General features: G+C 42.2%; 1 protein-coding gene across 2 annotated transcripts in view; it reads left to right on the top strand.

The window, feature by feature from the left end:
* The window catches only part of PRRX1 (paired related homeobox 1), a 70705-nt gene that overhangs the window by 39456 nt on the left and 12031 nt on the right, over positions 1–19218 (top strand). For both annotated transcript variants that reach the window (XM_032463755.1, XM_032463756.1), the window contains exons 2-3: positions 13459–13634; positions 18185–18366. In XM_032463755.1, the coding sequence (XP_032319646.1) occupies positions 13459–13634; positions 18185–18366 (358 nt within the window). The remainder of the gene's footprint in view (positions 1–13458; positions 13635–18184; positions 18367–19218) is intronic.

Raw genomic sequence — 19218 nt, 5'->3', positions numbered from 1 at the left:
ACTCTCCTGGCCTAGGGGATAAATTGTTTTTCTGGATGCTGGCCTTTTGGAAGAGGCATCAACTTGGAATCTAACTAACAGGCCCAAATTCTGTTGTTACTGGATCCTTTGTAACATTATTTTTCCAGCCCTGACAAGAAACTGCTTTTCTAGAGGGACTCATAAAACTTACCTAGTGGCTTTGGTCTGGACTTTGAAGCATATACTGCAAATGGTTCCAAAGGCTTGCGTATTACTTGGGTCCTAGTGGGATGGTATCAGTGTATAAACTCTCAGAGCTTAATGGAAGAGCATCCTTCGTGATTCATCTTTAGTGCACGCCCACTCTTTTCATGCCACTTTTCCTACATGTCTGCACGATGCGGCAGCTGAAGACCCCACTGATACAGCACTTGGTTGTACCAACCAGCACAACTGGGCAACTGACTTACTTGGAAACGTATGCACTCTGCCTTTGTTTATTTAAAATTTAAACATATGAAGTATCTATTTAAAATACTTTTTTTTGTTGTTGTTTACAGCTGAATCCAGCTGGCACTGACATCACATGAGCCATTGTCTGGGAGCTCCTACCTAGAAACTAATATGTCAAAGTGAGTTACCAGATGTAGCTGGCGTGAGACTAGGTAATGATGATAGGTTTCAGCAGTTTTAGTGGGCTACATGGAAAGCCCAAACAAGTAAAATCTTTCACAGTGCCGCAGGCTGGTCCTTTCCACTGTGGGCAATTAGATCTGCTTCTGGTTCTAATGTTTACAGCACGGTTGTAGTTCAACCCAAGAGTCTCTGAACTGAGTCACACAAACACTCAGACAGACACACACACCCCCACACATGCACACAAACATTTTATAAGTAGGTCCCCCATCTCTAAATGTTAGATTACTTTAAAATTCCAAAACTTTATAAAACAGTTTTTCATCTTTGCTCTCTTCTCAACTGTTTGAATACCTGCTATATCTGAACATTTTATTTAGAGTTTATCTAAAAGAAAATAAGCATCTATGCAATGTTGAAATAACCCTGATATCCACAAAGATCATCAGTAATGTTCTTTAAAACATCAAGAACACTGCAGATTTGACTACGAAAATGTGTATTCATGGAATTGCATGATATCTAGGTAATCACAGATTCCAAAATTGGAGATAATTAGTGACTAAATGTATTATTCTTTAAGGTATACCTCTTTGAGGCCACAAATTTAATCACTGGTCAAGTATTTGAAGAAGAATTTATAATTTAAAATCAGTAAAAGATATTAAAAACAGTCTAATAACATTCCCTGTTTGATAACAACAGAAATGGAAACCCAGGTTGGCAAAGTTAGATTCTTACGATCACGCAACTGGAAAAAAAAATCACATGACTTTTTAGGACCAGACAGGTCGAGAACCCAGGTTGTCTGACTTCTAATCCACTGGAGTACTTCCCTCCTCCAGCCCCCGCCAAGTAGATGAAGCCATCTTTATGATAAAATTCTATGGAAAAACTTATAAATATTGGATTTCTGGGGAAGGGTATAAAATCACTATTGTGTAAATCTGGTCTGGGGTATGACTAATTAGAGATAAACTTTGATATAAAAAAATAGTCTGTCTAAGATCAGGAAGTTAACTGCACTAATGTCACATGGTGACCACCGAGGCTTAGTGGCAAACAAAGCTAGTGCCCCTCCAGCTTTTGGAAAGAGCTGGGATTGGTACTAAGACTGAAAGTCTCCAGGAGAGAAAGTCATGATAATCCTCTAGCCAAGTAGCTTAGCTCCCAAACTAATAGATTTGTAGAAAGAAAGAAGTTTAATGATACTTTCAAGGGGAGGTGTGAGCACAACCTCTAGAAAACCTTAGTGTGAAAATAACCAAATAGAACAAAGTGAAGGAGCCCAGTAGGACCAGAAAATACACTGAATAGCAGGAAGGGAACAGATTTCCTTATAAGTAACTCCCTCTTTGGCTAGATTAAAAAAAACATAAAACTGCAGCTCAGGATGGTCTTTCTTGCCCAGATCGGTTACCGTACACACACTCTCCTCAACTGATTTACAGCAAACATGTTTATAAAATCTGGTTTTCAAAAATCTCTTCTCCTACCTACACACCTAATCCATATATATATATATATATATATATATATTTTGTGAGTCCCCTGAGTTCACAAAGACACTTTATTTTAAAGGTGCCAGCTTCCCAGTAAGCTAACCACATCATCAAATGATGTGCCATTTTAATCAGAATTGCAGAGGAATAGAGAAAAAATAAGAAGAAAGCCAGCAAACGAAAGTTCTGTCGGGTTGAATAATGGTTTTGTAGTGGAATTAAACACAAGTTTGTCCTGATTTGTCCCTCCTCTTGGTTAAACTTATTGCTATCAAAGCCCTTTCTTGAAAGTAATTTAAGAGTTGGGGAAAAAAAATCTAAAAATAGGGAAAATCTGTAAAAAGATCCAAGGATGTGGAGGGAAGAATGGCCATGCTGGCACTGAAAGCACATTGGAAACAGATGTCAAGGAAGAGAATGATTTAGGTGGTGACTAAAAAGCCATTGTTCTTGCCCTTGGTCATCCTCCTTTGCTAGCTTTCTTCTTTTTAATCAATAATACTTGTTATTAGGTCTTTCCTCCGTCCTGGCTCCTTCCTGTCATGAGTTGAGCAGTATATATTCTTTTGCCAACTTTCAGTTGATGGGGAGTTGGAAGTGGTGGCCATGACATGAGTCACAGTGACACATAGATTACTCATAGGTTTCCACTCCAGGCAGACAGAATCACCTATTAACAAGGAGTTCTTTAGGGCTGTTCAACAGCAGGGGACATGATTCAGTGGAATAAGATTATTCCACGTGGATTCTGAGTGCTTTGCCCAAAAGCTTTTCTTTTTTTTTTTTTTCTCATATGACCTTAGTGCATCAGCTTCCTTACTAGTCAAAAGTCACATATCCCTGGAGAGGAAATCACCATATTATTAAGGTTTAGGTGTCGTTGACAGACAGTAACATTCTTGTATGTTGAAGAATGAATTAGTCATGCTTTTGCCCAAGTTCCTTTACCGGTGACAGGGAACAGAAAACACAGTGACTAGAAATGACGAAGTAGAAGAGAATACAACCTAAAGCTAAATATATATATTTTGGAACAGAAATAACTGTGTCAGGTCATGTCTAAAATGGTCAATAATTCCATATGTGTCAACCATTATCAAAGTCTAACATTTGCCAGTGCTAAGCTGTATAGGGCTCTGTTCTACACACTTTATTCACCTGCCTCAAGGCTTCCTTTTAACTGGGGAGATAATTACAGATGCAAAGTCTTGAAAGACGCATGTAACACATGCTTCTGGAAGCCATGTGCCTTGTAACCCTATTAAGGTTATTATTAAACAGGAAAACTTGTGTACCAAGACTTTATAGAAACTCACCCCTGAAAGGGCTGTCAGGTTTGGTGACTGAGTGTGAATCAACCCTGGGTATAGAATAGGCGTTTTCACCAAGCACAGTTAACATGTTCATTCAGTCACTCAAAGAAAAGAACCTAAAGTATGCTGGGAACTCATGCTCGATGCTGGGATGCTACAGTTAACAAGTCATAAAAGGTTCCTGCCCTCATGAAGCCCATATTCTACTGTGTGAGCCAACTGATAGCAATAATGACAGATAGTCCTAAGTTATAACGCACATGGGTCATTCAGATGCCGGAAGGGAACAAGTACGCTACTTCTCGTGGTAATCAAGACAGTCTCTATGAAGAGCTGACGGTTAACGGAGACTTGGAGGAGGAGGAGGAGCCGTCAATATTAGGAGTCAGTGGATGGGGGAAAGGCCTAGGATACGTTGTTAGGCAAAGGGAGACAAGGGCAAAGACGAATATGAATAAAAAATGGGGAAGGCGTGATTTGTCACTATCATCAGCTGCACAACTGGAATGGGCTGGATGGAGTGACTAGTCATAACGCAGCTGAGAAAAGGATGCTGAAGTTCACATATGGTAGAGAGAGGCTCATGCTGACTGTGTCTTCTCACTAACCACCTGCTTTGGTGTTTCTGTCCTCCTCCCTCACCCATTACTGGCTCTGATAGCCACTCCATCTACTGGAATAACTTATTTCTATTGTTACTTTACTTTTCAAGTGTTTGTGCTGTCATTATGCAAATCAGTTATAAAGTCACTTGAAGGTGGACTACACATAATATTTGTGTATTTTTCAGGGTACCTACTCGCCTGGCATGCATTAGATGCTCAATGAATACATGTTCAAACAAATGACTACGGTGATAGTGAGAGGATGTGAAGGTCAAGGTTAAGTGTGACCATTGTTAGTGGCACCAATTTTTGAATTAGCCTAAAATGGTTGATATAGACAGTGTTTTAAGCAAGTCCACTGTCACCCAACCCATGTAACTGTCCCTCAAGTCCACTGTCATCCAGCAAACCCTAATCGGAGGTCAAAGTTAGTAGGGGTAATGAAAGAAATAGCAATTGTTCTCATTTCTGTTTAGCAGATTTAAAGGTTAGAATAACTGTTTCTTAGAACCCTACCAGATTCCCTCTTTCTCTAGACAGTGCTCATAGGTGAACTAATTTCTTTTAAAATAAAGGTTCGCATTAATTTCGAATTGGAGACTTATCTCTGCAGAGTGCTCTGGGCATGAAGGAACAGGTCAATCGCCTAAACTTCCTCCAGGCATGAGTGACTACAGGATAGTCTTCATCCAATTTATCCTCTAGCCAGAGGTTTTCCAAATCAAAGACAAGAACAAAACAAAGCAAAATCAAAAACATACCAGCAACACAAACAAGACGACATGACTCAGTCATTGCCTTAAACAAACAATTATTCAAAGTTTTCTCTTGGGCTAGATACTGAAAATATAAAAACAATCCTAAAAACCCATGGTGCTGGATTTGAAAGAGATCTTTAGTTACCTAATGTAACCTATAATTCTTCCAGTAAAGAACTTCAGGCCTAACATCACAGATTTTGTCAGTAATCCTACTGAGTTAGTCTGAGCCTCCTGATTGCCAATCTAAAGCCCTTTCCACAATTGTTCCATAACAGAATTTAAAGCAAAATGGAAGGAAATGTGTATACCTAGTTGTTACAATTTAAAAAAAACATATATTGTTTATATCTTAAAGTGACCCATTTTACTGACAAGAAAGTTGAAACCCAGAGATGTTATAGTGTGATCTATTTCTCCAAAAATGTCAAGCTTTAAACCACTGTTTATACTTTGGCTTTTCTAATTCTTGAAAATTATTTAAAATTTTCTTGGTTGTTTAAAAATACCGGGCTTCTTATGTTGACCATTTTGGCATATTTCAGTCTTTATATGAGTTTGATGTCAGAGACCAGAGTAACACCTGAGAGGGGCTTCAATTACCTCTTGAGCCCTCCTCATTTTCTCTGTACAATTACCCTGGTCTCCATCTTTATTGTGATGAAAAGCTGATTCTGTGTTCTCTGTGGTTTTCTCTACTATAGGCATCTGTCTCGTTAACTTGAGACGAGAAAGCATAAGGAAGCACAAGTCATGCTTCTATTCTCAAGCCTTCAAATGCCTCATAACTGTCTTTTCATCCAAGTAAAAGAGTCTCGTTCCACCACTACTGTCCTTCCAAGAGCTGAGCTGACTCATTAATTATGTACATCTCCTCCATTGCTATCTGCTTCCAGCTATTTTTTTTTTAAACCTGGGTTTTTTTTTTTTTTTACCACATTTTTCTTGAGAACATTAAAATTTATTACCCCAAAAATGAATCATTAAAAAAAAAATGACTTATGGCTGTTGTCTCCCTTGAAGACACCAGTTCCTACTGCTGATGTCGAGACTGATGTTGTGTCTTTTACAAAATGACAACAAGTCTCACTACAAAGGAAAAATGCTCCCCAAAGAAGGCAGGAGCTTAGGGCCCCTCTAGAGCTCTGTTTGTAATCCTACTCAAATACCAGGCGCTTCCAAGGGGACCACACACCTGGAATATTGCGAGTTTAGAAAGCTTTTAAAATCTCAGTCAGAACTCACTCTTTTCCCAGAACTTTGCCTTCCTTGGTTTCTTTTTATCCCTTTGGAATTCACCAAAGCGCTCAGACTTTTAGAAAAAAAAAAAGTTACTGAATAAATATTGAGTAATATGACCCAACTTTTGTGTTTTTAGACATGTGGCAACCAAATTATTCAACCCAAGGCAAACAGGCTGCAAAATCATTGAATTTTCATAGCCTGGGTTTAGCCCTTGGCTGTCTTCCTCCTTTTTCCTGTCTTTTTTTTTTTAAAACTCATTCTAGTGAGATTACTTTTTAAAGGTACAGGTTGCTTACCTATCTTTGAGTCTTAGAATCTGCCTGCTTTCTGAATGTTCCTTTTCAAAATTTAAATTGAGAAAGGAAAATTGCCTTGTTAGAAAGCCAGGAATTGACTAGCAGCAGAAAAGTGTCCCAAATAGGGCTTTTTTGGACAAACTTCGATGCATGATTTCCATGTGCAATTTTGAGTCTACTGTCATGTCTCAGTTTTTTTTTTTAATTTAAAAGCTTTTATTCATTTTTCAAGCTCCCTAGATCTTAATTATGCTCTCCATCAAACCTTAACTAAGCCGTATCAACATATCTGAATGTCTTTCTCACTTTCTCCCGGTTATGCTGTGATAAGGATCTTACTGAATAGTTAGACTCCAACAAGCAGCGAACAGAAGTAAAAAGGAAGAACAGCCATGGTTTTGACTAGTCCGTCTCCAAGGAGAACTCGCAGCAGCGGTCGGTGGCAGCTGTAAAGCCTACACTTACAAAACGACTACTATGTGCCAGACTACCTGCCTGCTCTGTGTTCACTCAATCTTCAAATGACCCCAGGAAGTAGGTGGTCTTACTTCCATTTTATTTTACTTTATTTTTTTGAACACTGAGGCTCAGGGAAGTGAAGTGTGTTACCCAAGGCACACGGCTAGTAAGTAGCAGGACCTACAGGAGAACGCAGGTCATTCTGACCGTCAAGCCAGTTAACTTTCCACTCTACTCCCCTGCTCTCCCTCCTCATTATAGTTTAGTTGGCTCCGATGAAAACATTCTCATTTTCCTCTTTATTCAATATCCAGAAATGAATTGAAAAATGAGTAATTAAGTGATTCATCCATAGAGAAATCGGGAGTAGGTTACATATCTGAAGCCAGAATTTTATGTCTTTAGCAAAGAGGTGTTTTGTTCAGTAATGAACTCCTATAATAATAAGAATTCCAATATATGAATATTTCATGTCTGATCATTAATTTGTATTTACTGAGCACTGATAAGAGCTTCAATGAAACACACATGTGAACTTTGTACTCTGAAGTTACCATCTAAAATAGACACAGAGTCACATGGAAAAATGCCAACATGGGGGAAATTATCAAGGTAGTCCCAGAAGAAAACTAGGGCATGGGAAGGCTTGCTTTATGTCAGACATCCTCAAGGTTCTGATCAGAAATCCCTTCAGAAAGATGTCTTAAGAGAGTTAAAGCAGATAAGGTGACACAGATTGTGTTGAAGTTTTTGACTCTATGGAAATATACTGGTCCTAGAGAGGTGAAAGGAAATGTGTGAGATGAAGTCAAAAGCAGTGCAAATTGTATTATGATACCTCATGTTCTTAAGTGTTTTCTGTTTTAAATGAGAATTGGCTATACTGAGAGAGCTAAACTTTGAGCTGTATCTGCATAAAACCACTGTAGCTTTACATAGAGCCACTGACCCATCTTTTGGGTGAAAACTATTCAAAATAATGTTATTTCACACTTTGTGGAGCATTTTATTCTCCAAAGAACATACATCCCCCATATTACATGTAAGGTGTTTTCATGCTATTTTCTAAGGTTTAGGACTAATGCTTGACTGAAAATAAACCATGTCTATGCCAAGTTGATGGTAAAGGAAAAAAATATACTCATGAAAGACCATCACGCTACATTCAGATTCTGGCAGCTGCACAGCTGGGCATCCGTACTGGCTGAGACCTGGCCACTCTTGACAGTTGCTGGGATTCAGTGGTGCAGGATACGAGGCATGCTGTTGAGAAGATGTGCATGTGCTGCTGAACTTGGCTTTGGTCACTGGGATGTGCTAAGTGCAATCTACACTCATCCCAATGAAGGAACTCACGTGCCCAATTATCGGAGCACTTATTAAAAGGACGCTGCCCTAATTACAATCGGAGCTTAGTGTAACCAAAGAAACGCAAATGAATGCCACAGCTGAATCTCACTGCTTTTCATAAGCCTTGCAATAAAAGCTAAACAGTTTTTAGTGGCTTTTACAATTATACTTCCCTTCAATTTTCCAAAGGTTACAGGGCCCGAACCACACAAATCCCATTAAAGTAAGTAGTTGTTGTGCAATGAGTTCCTTTGAAAACAGTCTTCAATGCCCATAAAATGATCAGCGGGCTGCTCTTTAGATCCGCTTGCCTGCCATGTTTTCAACCAAGGGGCAGATGACAAGCTTTGATGTGGCGGTTGGTTTCTGCTACCGAAGCTGGCATTTTATCTTCTTGCATCAGATTTCTTCCCAAATTGATGTGACTCAGGCATACGAAACAGATTTTTCTTCAGATTTTATTCCTAAAATATGTTTTTGCTGTACCTTTAAATTACATTTGGCTGACTGATTTGGAATCTCCAAGGCTTCTCCCACAAGATACAGAGCAGGAGAGGGTCAGGGTCTTGGGGAGTTAACCGGAGCCTGTGTGATGAGTGCAAGGCGATCATGGCGCGCTGCCTGGGCCTCCCGCTGGAGGATGGCTCTCCATCCTGTCTTCTCTACCTGTCTTCAGTGCAACTTGAGCAGCCGCAAGTGAAGTCCAGAGTGAATTTCAAGCTAGAGCCAAGGACAGAGCTATTGTTCTGTTCAACTTCTATTTGAAAGCACGAGGGGTCTCCTTCTCCTCAGGAATTAGGGCTTCCTTTCCTGAAGAACTGCTTCATAAGTATTCTACCATCCTGACCCACTGGAAACACCATTCTCCTAGCGTCTCTTCCTCCTGTGTGTTCCTGTTTGTTTCAATCATTTATCTTAGATGTGCTTTTCTGGTAAGGAATAAAAATGAAGGATGAATTCATTCCTTCATTTACAAAGGAATGAGAACCACATAGCCTTTTCTCACCTCTAAATCTGGTGAGAAACCTACTTGAAAAAACAACAGGGTAAAAGGATTTTTTTCCTCCACAGGTAAAATAATGCAGGGACAAAAGATAATGTTAACCTAACTGTTTGCTATACACTGTTAAAAAAGAATAATTGGAATTCGGGAATTATTCAGCCCTTGAAAACTTCATGTAAATCACCAAGGTTCTAATTTTCTGGGACTGCTTCTATACCACAACACTATAGAACTCTTTCAAAGTTTACTGTCATTTAATTCATCAAAAGACCCGATGTCTTTTTTTATAGAAATACTGAGTGCACAGAGGTGGCAGGATATTTACACAGAAAGAATTGAACCATAATTTTAAAAAAGTATTTGATTCTATACTAAAATATGTATGGGACTTTAGGTATGGAGAGATCCGTATGGAGTGGTGTTGTCAGCAAAGTTTTCTAGAGAAAGTAGGATTGAGACATGTCATAGGAAACAGGTTTTGAACTGTGTCCTGAAATGAAGAGAAGTCCTAATATGAATGTGGGGAGAAGATGGAAGCCGGGGGTTCACTACTGTGCTAAGGCAACCTTGTACATATTTAATTGATGACACAGAGACTTACAGAGGCCGCTGAAAAGGCAAATTCAAGAACGTCCAGATCAAAGTAGCTTTCCTGGATGAGCATGGCTGCATTTTTTAACGGCTCTTCTGGCAGGAGTAATGACCCATGATACTCCTCTGATACCAGTGATACACGTGGACCGTCATCCCAAGACCCTCTTTGTATGGCTGGTGTGGGTAAACCTGTCTTCGCCATGAAAACCTCTCCCAAGGTGGTGGGTTTTTATGTATATCCCTGCTGCATCCTCGTCCCTCTCATGCACAGCATGTGTACTGTCATTTGCACTTAAAAGTGGAGTGGAATTAGAAGTCCTGGCTTCTAGCTCTGGCTCAGGCACAGCTTGTATTGTGATTTGAGGCAAATCCCTTCATTCTTCGAGGCCTCATTTACCGCATGTAAAATAAGAGGATTAACTTAGACAGTTTCTCTGGCTTCATGCGCTGCCAGTATTTTATGACTCATGAATCCAAGTGAAAATTCACCTGTTAATAGAGTCATTTCTCTTGTTTTTATTAGAAAGCATGGCAATCACTGTATACTTGCAATTTACTCAGTTGTCCACAACGTAAATAGTCGTCCGTAAAAATCTGTAAACGCTCTGGATTTGAAACATCTTTCTGATAAAAATGCATCCATGTACCTGGTGGTTATTCTGCAGTTTGGTGAATCCTACCCATTTCAGAATTCCAAAGAATTAGCTCTTTTCTGATGCCCATCAGACATCAGTATCCTTGGACAGCATCTTTCAAAATCCACCTTTGCAAGTAGCTATTTTTACAAGAAAGACGAGCTTTCACCAATGATATAACATCGCTGCGTTCTCTCCCCCATATTCAACCAGAGTCCAGAATCTGATAAAAGTCCTTATCCCAGGTATTTCAGATGCCCCATGTTTGTAAACCTCTACGACGTTCAGGTTTCCTCTCGTGCTGCTGGTGAGACTGTGCTGGGTCCTAGTCTTCTGTGTTCCGGGGGGAAAACAGGAAGCTCACAGGTGGTGATTAGTGAGCAAAGACAGAGGAGCCGAGGGCTGCCGCTCAGGCTGTCTCTGTTGCCCCTTCGCCGTCATTTCCTATTACACTCGCGCTCCACAGGACACTTGCCAGACCCAGACTCCTTGGACCCCTGTTATTTGAGTGTCTTTTCTCACCTTCAGCAGGATCTGGACTGGTGTTTTCATTTGTTAAAAACAACAAGAACATTTGCTGGGAAACTTTCACTGGAATCATTTCAGGTCATCATAGCTATTTATTCTCTGTCATAAACTATAATTCTCCATTTCCCTTACTCCCACGTCAGGGGAGCTGGTGGTTTATGGTGGACAGTCAGTGGAATTTGAGTGAACAGTGGAAGATTTCAGAGAACTAGCGAGAGAGATTCTGCAGCAGGTTGTAGTACAAAGAACAAGACATAAAATATTCTTGTTCTCCATCACAGTCTGGCAGGACAAGAAGAAACAGGCTTCCCAAACAGCATAAAGGATTTAGAATTTGTGGTTATACCTGAGAAAGCACTTTCTTTGAGGAAAGAAAGCAAATCATGGGATTGGCTTAGTAAGAGATTTCCTTTATATGATTAAAACAGCCTAGGGCCTGTCTCATCGGTCTCACTCTTGGGTAGGGATGGAAGCTAAAGACTTTGCAGACCTGTGTTAAATGGGAGCATGCAATGCAGGTGTGGTGCTGTCAGAAGGGCCTGAGTGACCTAGAGAGGCCTGAAGTGCAAGCCATACAGAACTGCAGAAAGGGAATGGGAGCAATGGGAACTGCCTGCAAACATTCAAATAGGAAGGAGAATGCAGATGCAAGGCAACAGCTGAAGGATGTGTGATCCTAGGTGTCTGAATTCCACTGTTGACATGATTGTGAACTAATTTTCCTAATTGCTTTTAAATCAGGGATGGTAAAATCAGGGATGTTGGTTGAAACATTCCAGGCTTTGATAGATCCCAGAAATCACGATAATGCAATTTGGCTGCATTCTCAAGATGCCGCTGACCTGACATTCTTATTGAGAGTGTCACAGCAGTGCCTTCAAAGCAGGGCTCCTCAGTGAGGTGCCGCAGATGGAAAAAACCAGAGAGATGGGCCATCATAACGCTGAGAGAATGGGGGCCAGCAGCTTCTCAGTTAGAGGAATGCGGTCGAGTTTTTATGGGTTTTATTCTACAGAAACAGTTTTCTAAAGACAAGAAAGGTTTCACATTTTCCCCGGGAACAAATTCAACAAGCACTTACTGGGTGCTTTAAATGTCAGGAGGGAGGCAGCCGTCTGTATTCCGAGCTCCCAGGGCACTCAGGAAGACAGGGTTTCTCATCAGAACGACTTGGAGCCTCTTGTTAGGTGCTGAGAGATGTGGGCCGGGAACCCCTGGATTTAAGCTACACTTTGAATCTTCACCCAAATCTAGAACATGCCCTCAATTTGCAATAATAATACTGCAGCTCAGGTGGGCGCCACTCTCCCCGGGACCTCAGGATTCCTGCTAGCAGTCTTCTTGACTGTTTTGTGTCAGTCAGAGAGGAGCAGGGGGCTTTCCGTGTTGGAAAAAACGTTTGAGAACTACTTCCCACTGAACGTGGGGCAAGTGCCACGCTCTTCTTTCTCTCCAGCCTCAGTCTCACTCCTCGTGTTTCCCTTTGCGTTGAGCCTCGTCAGGGGAGAGTGATTGGCAGTGCTCGTCCAGTTCATCAAGCCGAGCGTGTGACTTGGGCTCAGCAGCTCAAGCCGCACATCTCTGAGCGCTGCACGGGCTCTGCGGTGGCTGGGCTACAGGGGGACAGCTTGGTGGTGGTGATGGCACAGCTGGTCTTCCGCTCAGCTTCACACGCCCTCATCCCCGCCTGGGCTGAGTGGGGGCGGCAGGGCAGGAGCACGCCACTCCCTGACTGCTGCAGGCAGGCTAGGGGATCAGCTCGCCAGGGTGCCTTTGGGGGAACTCAGAGAAAACCAGGGAGGAATCTTGACAGGTAGAAACTTGGGGTCATGATTCCTCCAAGGTTCCTAAGACCTCAGGGCCCTACAACTCCAGTTTTGCATGAAACCATTTCAGAGATCTTTCAGGCCTGTTTCCTGCTTCCTGAATTCTCACAGGGTGAGTCCCAGGCCAGTGTCAGCTGGGCTGATGGTGTTGAAGGACTAGCCCCGATCTTGGCCGAGGCCCCTGAAGCCTGCGGCAACAGCATGAGGCCTTGAGCAAACAGAGTTAGCAATTACTTGCTGTTTCCAGGAAATGCATGGCAAAGCAGACATCCCTCTAGTCGGCGTGAACGTGGTCTTTCCTCTGTAGCTGTATTTGTGTTACATGGCTATGCTGAGGTGAAGTAACCAGGGAATAGTCGGTCCTCTTGGTTATGACAGCGTAGGAATAAATGAGGTCCAAAGCAGTCTGCCTTTCTCCCCCCATCTCTGGAGAAGTCCGGAGAATATGGGGAGGAGTAACATTTTCCTTTAGCCTTCTTTGACAAAACAAACTTCAAGGAGCATGCAAGAAATGTCTTTCTAATTGTTCAGGTCCGGTCCCAGATTTAGAAGCAACAAGGAAGCATCAGAACCATCGGGGGTTCTAGGCACACAGACGCGATAGCACCAGTGCCCACATCTGCGCAGTGAAAGTGGCATTTAGCCACAGACTTTGACGAGCATATGAGCAAATGAAACCATCTCATGGTAGAATCTGGGACCTCCAACGTGACTTTAGCTCCTTATCATCAATTTCTTTTATTCCAGATGACCAACTGAACTCAGAGGAAAAGAAGAAGAGAAAGCAGCGAAGGAACAGGACAACCTTCAACAGCAGCCAGCTGCAGGCTTTGGAGCGTGTCTTTGAGAGGACACACTACCCAGATGCTTTTGTGCGAGAAGACCTGGCCCGCCGGGTGAACCTCACTGAGGCCAGAGTGCAGGTAACCAGGGTATTCCCCTCCTCAGAGACACATCTCTGAAGACTGTTAAAAAACACAAGTTGTAGGTTTCAGACTGGAGCAGGTACTAATAAGGATTATAAATGGGCAGCTTGAGAACAGAATCCGTTTCTAACTGTGTTTCTCTTGGCAGCACGGTATTTTTAAAAATCAAAGTGAACGCCTTTAAGTAGGGCAGAATGTGCCTTGCTGCAGGTCTCACCCTCCCCAGGGCTTCCCACCCTTCCAGATTCGTGTTCCAAACATTGTCCCTCTGAGCAGGTGACTCTGCACCCCTCTCCCACGAGCTTTCAACTTTAGCTGCAGGGTGGCCAAAGGGATGGACTCTCCGGCCCCCTCCTCAGGTTTCCTCCCCGACTCTGGGACTGTACAAATCTTCAAGAAACATAGTATACACACACACAGGCATGGACACGGATGGGAGTGGGAAATTAATGCATCAAAGACCTTCCACTTAGGAGCTGCGTAAAGAGCACGTTCGAGTAGATGATTTTGCGAAGCGAAGAAGGGTAGGGACACGTAAGACAGGGTAAAGAGAGGACAGCAGTTCTCTCTAACATGAATGCCATGACTCAGCAAATCCAAGTCAGACAGCTAGAAACAGTGCCGTCTGGGATGAGGAATAACAGTGACGATAACAATGCAGTAACACTAGCTGGGTCCTTGTTCACCAATGAGTGTTCTTAGTTACATAAACTAATCTGTCTAATCCGCACACCAATTCAACGAGGTGGACAGTATTACTCATCTTCAGGGGAAGAAACTGAGACACAGAGGTCAAAGTGCTTCATGCAACGTCACATAGCTAGGAAGTGGCTGAACTAAGATTTGGAGATGGCTATGCCGATCCAGAGTTCGTGCTTTCTAGCACGATAGTAGACTTTAAATAAATGAGTCTTCTGGCGAAATGCTTTTTTCAAGTAGTGCTTTGCTGTCTCTGCTGAGAGTCAAGATTCATTTATCTTCCATATTGCCGGCGGTAGGCTGCTGTTTCGCTAAGCGAGGTGGGTCAAATCTGTCTTGTCTTCCTCACGAAATTATTGTTTGTATACCTGTGTTCAGTCTGGGCTTGAAGGATTTCTTTCTGAAGATAGTAACTCTCTTGATGGGGGCTTGAGCTAGACTCAGAGGGCTGGGAAGGTAGGAACTGTATCCAACACCCTGTACTGTGAGAGACATTTGTTAATTTGAGGGACAGGGTCCTCGAGGTCTCTTTAGCCTGAAAAGAAGGTGTGTGAGGGTTTTCACCCTGGGAAACAGGGTCCTCATTCAGAAGAGGTCAGGAAGGAGGAAAAAAATGTCAGTGACAAAAGGGGATAGTTGCCTGGGCACCGTGGTGCCTCCAAGGATAGGTTAGGAGAAGGCGTACGCGACGATGTGTACGTTACGTGGTACATCACTGCTCTCCAGTCCCTCAGGGCTCAGGTGACATTGGTCCACAGGCACAAAGCTCAGTCGTGCCCTCTCCGCTCTGCCGTCCAAAGCAGAACACTGAGGTCTGCCTTCCCACATCCTCTTCCCCCGTGCTGCTTACCACAGCTCTCCAAACACACTCTGTTTCTACTCTTAAATCCCTTCCTCTCTCCTTCAAAACCCCCATATTTTTTATGTCTCAGGCTTGGCCTGCAGTGGTATAATAAATAATTTTAGGCCAATAACCCACAGTCCCTGAAAGTACCACTTTTGCCATGGCGATCTGAATTTGAAATAAAGAAACCCGGACAGGGCCATGCTGGAATTTTTTTTTTAAGATGTGGAAGAGCAATTTTGGGTTGGGGAGCTATTTCAGCCCCATCACAACAATAAGCAGATGACTTTCCTATCTGTTGAAACTATTAACGTCCACCTTTTCCATCCTGCTATGTTCTAAAGTCTTTTAGAGTTAAGAGCATTTCCTATGTGAGCAGGAAAGAATTCTCCCTCCATGACCTTTCTTCTCCCTTCGTGAAGTCTCACCCTTTCCCAGTCTGAACCACTCCCTCTGACTCTGGACTTCTTTATTTAAAAGAAAATTTTTAATGGAGGTACTAGGGGTTGAACCCAGGATCTCGTGCATGCTAAGCGTGCACTCTACTACTGAGCTATCCCCTCACCCTGACTCTGGCCTTCTTTATATTTATGGCATTTATCACAACATGACATGTATTATATTGAGCTGTATGTGGGCCAACTTCCCCAACTAGACTGTGAAGTTCTCCTGGATGGAAGCCATATCTTATCATCATTGTGAAATTCTTTTTTTTTCTCTCCTCTCCTGTTTTCCGCTCAAACATTTATCGAGCATCTGTTATTCTCCTGGAGCTGTTTTTGCTTTGCTGGGGATGAGTAAGACACTGGCCCTCTTCTGAAGGGCAAAGAAGACAGATGGGCACATCCTACTGTTAATATAGAGTAAAATGATTCCTACACTAAGGGAATGTTCGAGAATTAGTGACAGCCCAGAAGAAGGCATGATAAATTCTGTCCAGGGAAAAAGGGGAGAATACGTACGCATTAAGCAGCCATTCAGTGAAACTCTCACAACAACCCTATAAGCAGGTATTATTATCTTCATTTGACTGGGAGACAAAGGATCAGAGAAATTAAATAACTACCCAAGGGCAAATGCTTAAAACCGTGGAGCCAGTATTTTTATCCAACTCTGTTAAAGTCATGTTCTTTCCACTCCAACATTTCACAAAGAAGGTGATGTTAAAGTTAAACCTTGAGAAAACATGTCTTTGACACCTGGACAGAGTGGGAGACTATCACAGGCAGGGAGACCACTCGGCGTGAATATACATAGGGGGAACATAACTGAATACATTTTGGGAGTCTTGGGCCTAGGGTAGGATTTGGAATAATAAAGGGCCAGTGCATGAAGTCCAAGAGACACAGGATGTGGCTGGATTGGTGGACAATGAGCTAATTCTTGAACAGTCTGTGTTCTATGGTAAGACGTTTTGATTTAATTCTGTGAGTGATGGAGAGTCAGTGATGATGTAAAGCGAAGCACTAATACAATTATATTTGCATTTAAAATGATAACCTTAATAGCAATGTGGAAGACACGTTAGAGACAAAAGAGCTGAGAGTCTGTGAAGCCAGGCAAGGTTCTGCCTCTACTGATTTCCACCCTGGCCTGCCTTCCACATACTTTCCATGGTTATCTTATGTGAATGTTGCCCTCTAGAGCTGTGAAGTTGTCCCATTCCACACCATAGGGTTTCTTTCCCCCACACCTTGCCATGCTTTCCCATAGTTGCACCTAATTCCTGTTTTGCCATTTTTCAAATGTATATGTCTGTCCTCTTTTAATAGATGGTGAGCTGCTTACAAACCGAGAATGTCTCATTTCTCCCTTCCTAGTATTTAAGCCAGGGTCCGGAACACAGCAGGCACTCCATAAAGATTTCTTGAATGAGTAAATGAATGAATAAAATTCCACAGCAGTCTGGATGAGTTGTATGATCATGAGTCAGATGTCCTTGAGCTCAGAAACAGCCATTTATTATTTGTGTGAACGTCAACAGATTACTTAATCTCACTGAAACTGTTTCCTCAACTTTGAAATAGAAACATTAAAATCTAACTGTAGAATTGTCTTGAGAACTAGCAACAAAGTATGGAATGTGCTCATATAAGTTCCTAGCCCTAACAGCACTTAATAAATGGTAGGTTTATCATGAGCTGTAGCCAGTGATGTCAGCACCACCTATCTCCTTGGAACCCTAAAATTAAACATACTCCAGTCAACTTCCAGTCTTCAGTATCTGCATTTCCGTTTCACAAATTTCTTTCTAGAACTTCAGGAGACATGCCAGTAGTGCTGGAACACTAATAACCAATGACTGACAGAAGCCAGCATACAAATCCATAGCGCTCTCCCCCTCGGGTGGGAGGTGTGTGTCCTGCATTCGTCCTTTGAGTCCCTGCAGGACTGGGCTACCAGGGAGCTGGCTGAGCAGCACACAAGTTAGAGGCTGCTCTTCCGTTGCTACTTCCTCACTCTCCTACTGGTGTTCCTTGCACTTCCCAAATAAACTATTTGCTTCTTAAATCCTTATCACAGGGTCTACTTTGGGGAAGATGGAGAATTTTCCTTAAATATCTAATAAGTATTTTGAAAACAGATGAAGTTTTGGCATTTTGAAGAATTTCGAAAAAAAATTAATGTCATTGTATCTGTGGCAGAAACCTAGTGAGATTTTTCTTCTTCTTCTTCTTCTTTAAATTACAATTCCAGCAGGGATTATAATCCATATTTTGCTACCACGTGAGTTAGCCATGGAGCTCATCTCCGGTGGCTTGATGTGGGGAAGTACCTCATGATCTTGTCATAACAGTCTTTGTCCTTAACAGGTCTCTCACACGGCCCACTAGGAAAAGATTACGGCATATATCTACGGTTCTAGAAAGAATTCCATACTTAGCCTATATTTCCCTCGGGAAGGCATGATATAGGAAAATCAACCAGGACTTGATTCATGAAACCTCTTCTTTGTTTCTCCTCTCGCTCCTGATGCCCTTCTCTCCTCCCGACGATCTTCCAGGTGTGGTTTCAGAACCGAAGAGCCAAATTCCGCAGGAATGAGAGAGCCATGCTGGCCAATAAAAACGCTTCCCTCCTCAAATCGTACTCAGGAGACGTGACTGCTGTGGAGCAGCCCATCGTACCTCGTCCTGCTCCAAGACCCACCGACTATCTCTCCTGGGGCACGGCCTCTCCGTACAGGTGAATGACTGGCCCACTCTCCCTTGCTCCACTTCCGCACGTTTCTCCGCGGTCGGTCATGTTCAAAGCTGCTTGTGCAGCTGGCTGACATTTCTCACTGGGTTACCCTCTTCAGAGACATTCAACTTGCTGACATCCCCAGATTTTCACAGGAGATTGCTAGTTGCCCCAGGAGCAGGGTGTGGGGCAGAAGAGAGAGGGACAGGCCATCAGCCATCTCCTCTTGGACTCAGGAACTCTTGCAAAGGTTTCAAAGATGGGGAAGAATCTAAAAGGAAAGATCATTAAGCTCTGCCCAGAGTCCCTCTTGCAATCATTCTGGAGCAAAATTTTACCCCATTTCTAAATTTAAGATAGATTTGTTTTTATTATACTTAAGTAGGAATCTAACACACAAGGTTCTAAGTGTATGACCAAAGGCAAACTTCACAGTAAAACTGATTTTGAATGAAAAGGAAAGAAGGAAGGAAGGAAAAAAAGGAGAGAGACAGAGAGAGATTGAGAAGAAAAAAAAAAAAATCCAAGGTCACTCAGATCCTGTTCCTGGCCACAATTCTTTGTTAGTAGGTGGGGATGTCTTATGATCCAAGATGCTTCCTATTCTGTTGCTAATTCTTACCTACTTATCTGAAGTTTTTTGGGAGTTAGTTTGTGTGTGTTTTTTAAAAAGTATATATAAAAACAAAGTATAATTTACACTAAATTTTTATATTTAAAAGGTGAAAAATACTAAAAAAGCAAATAGAAGACTATTTCAAAAAAAAAAAAAAAGCACTTGGAAAGGCTTTTAACCTCCATTTATTATGCTGTTGAGAACACATAGATTAATGCCAGAGGGAAGCTGAGACACAC

This window comes from Camelus ferus, chromosome 21 (assembly GCF_009834535.1).
Source record: "Camelus ferus isolate YT-003-E chromosome 21, BCGSAC_Cfer_1.0, whole genome shotgun sequence".
NCBI classification, from domain to species: Eukaryota; Metazoa; Chordata; class Mammalia; order Artiodactyla; family Camelidae; genus Camelus; species Camelus ferus.
This window is presented reverse-complemented; position numbering and strand designations above follow the sequence as displayed.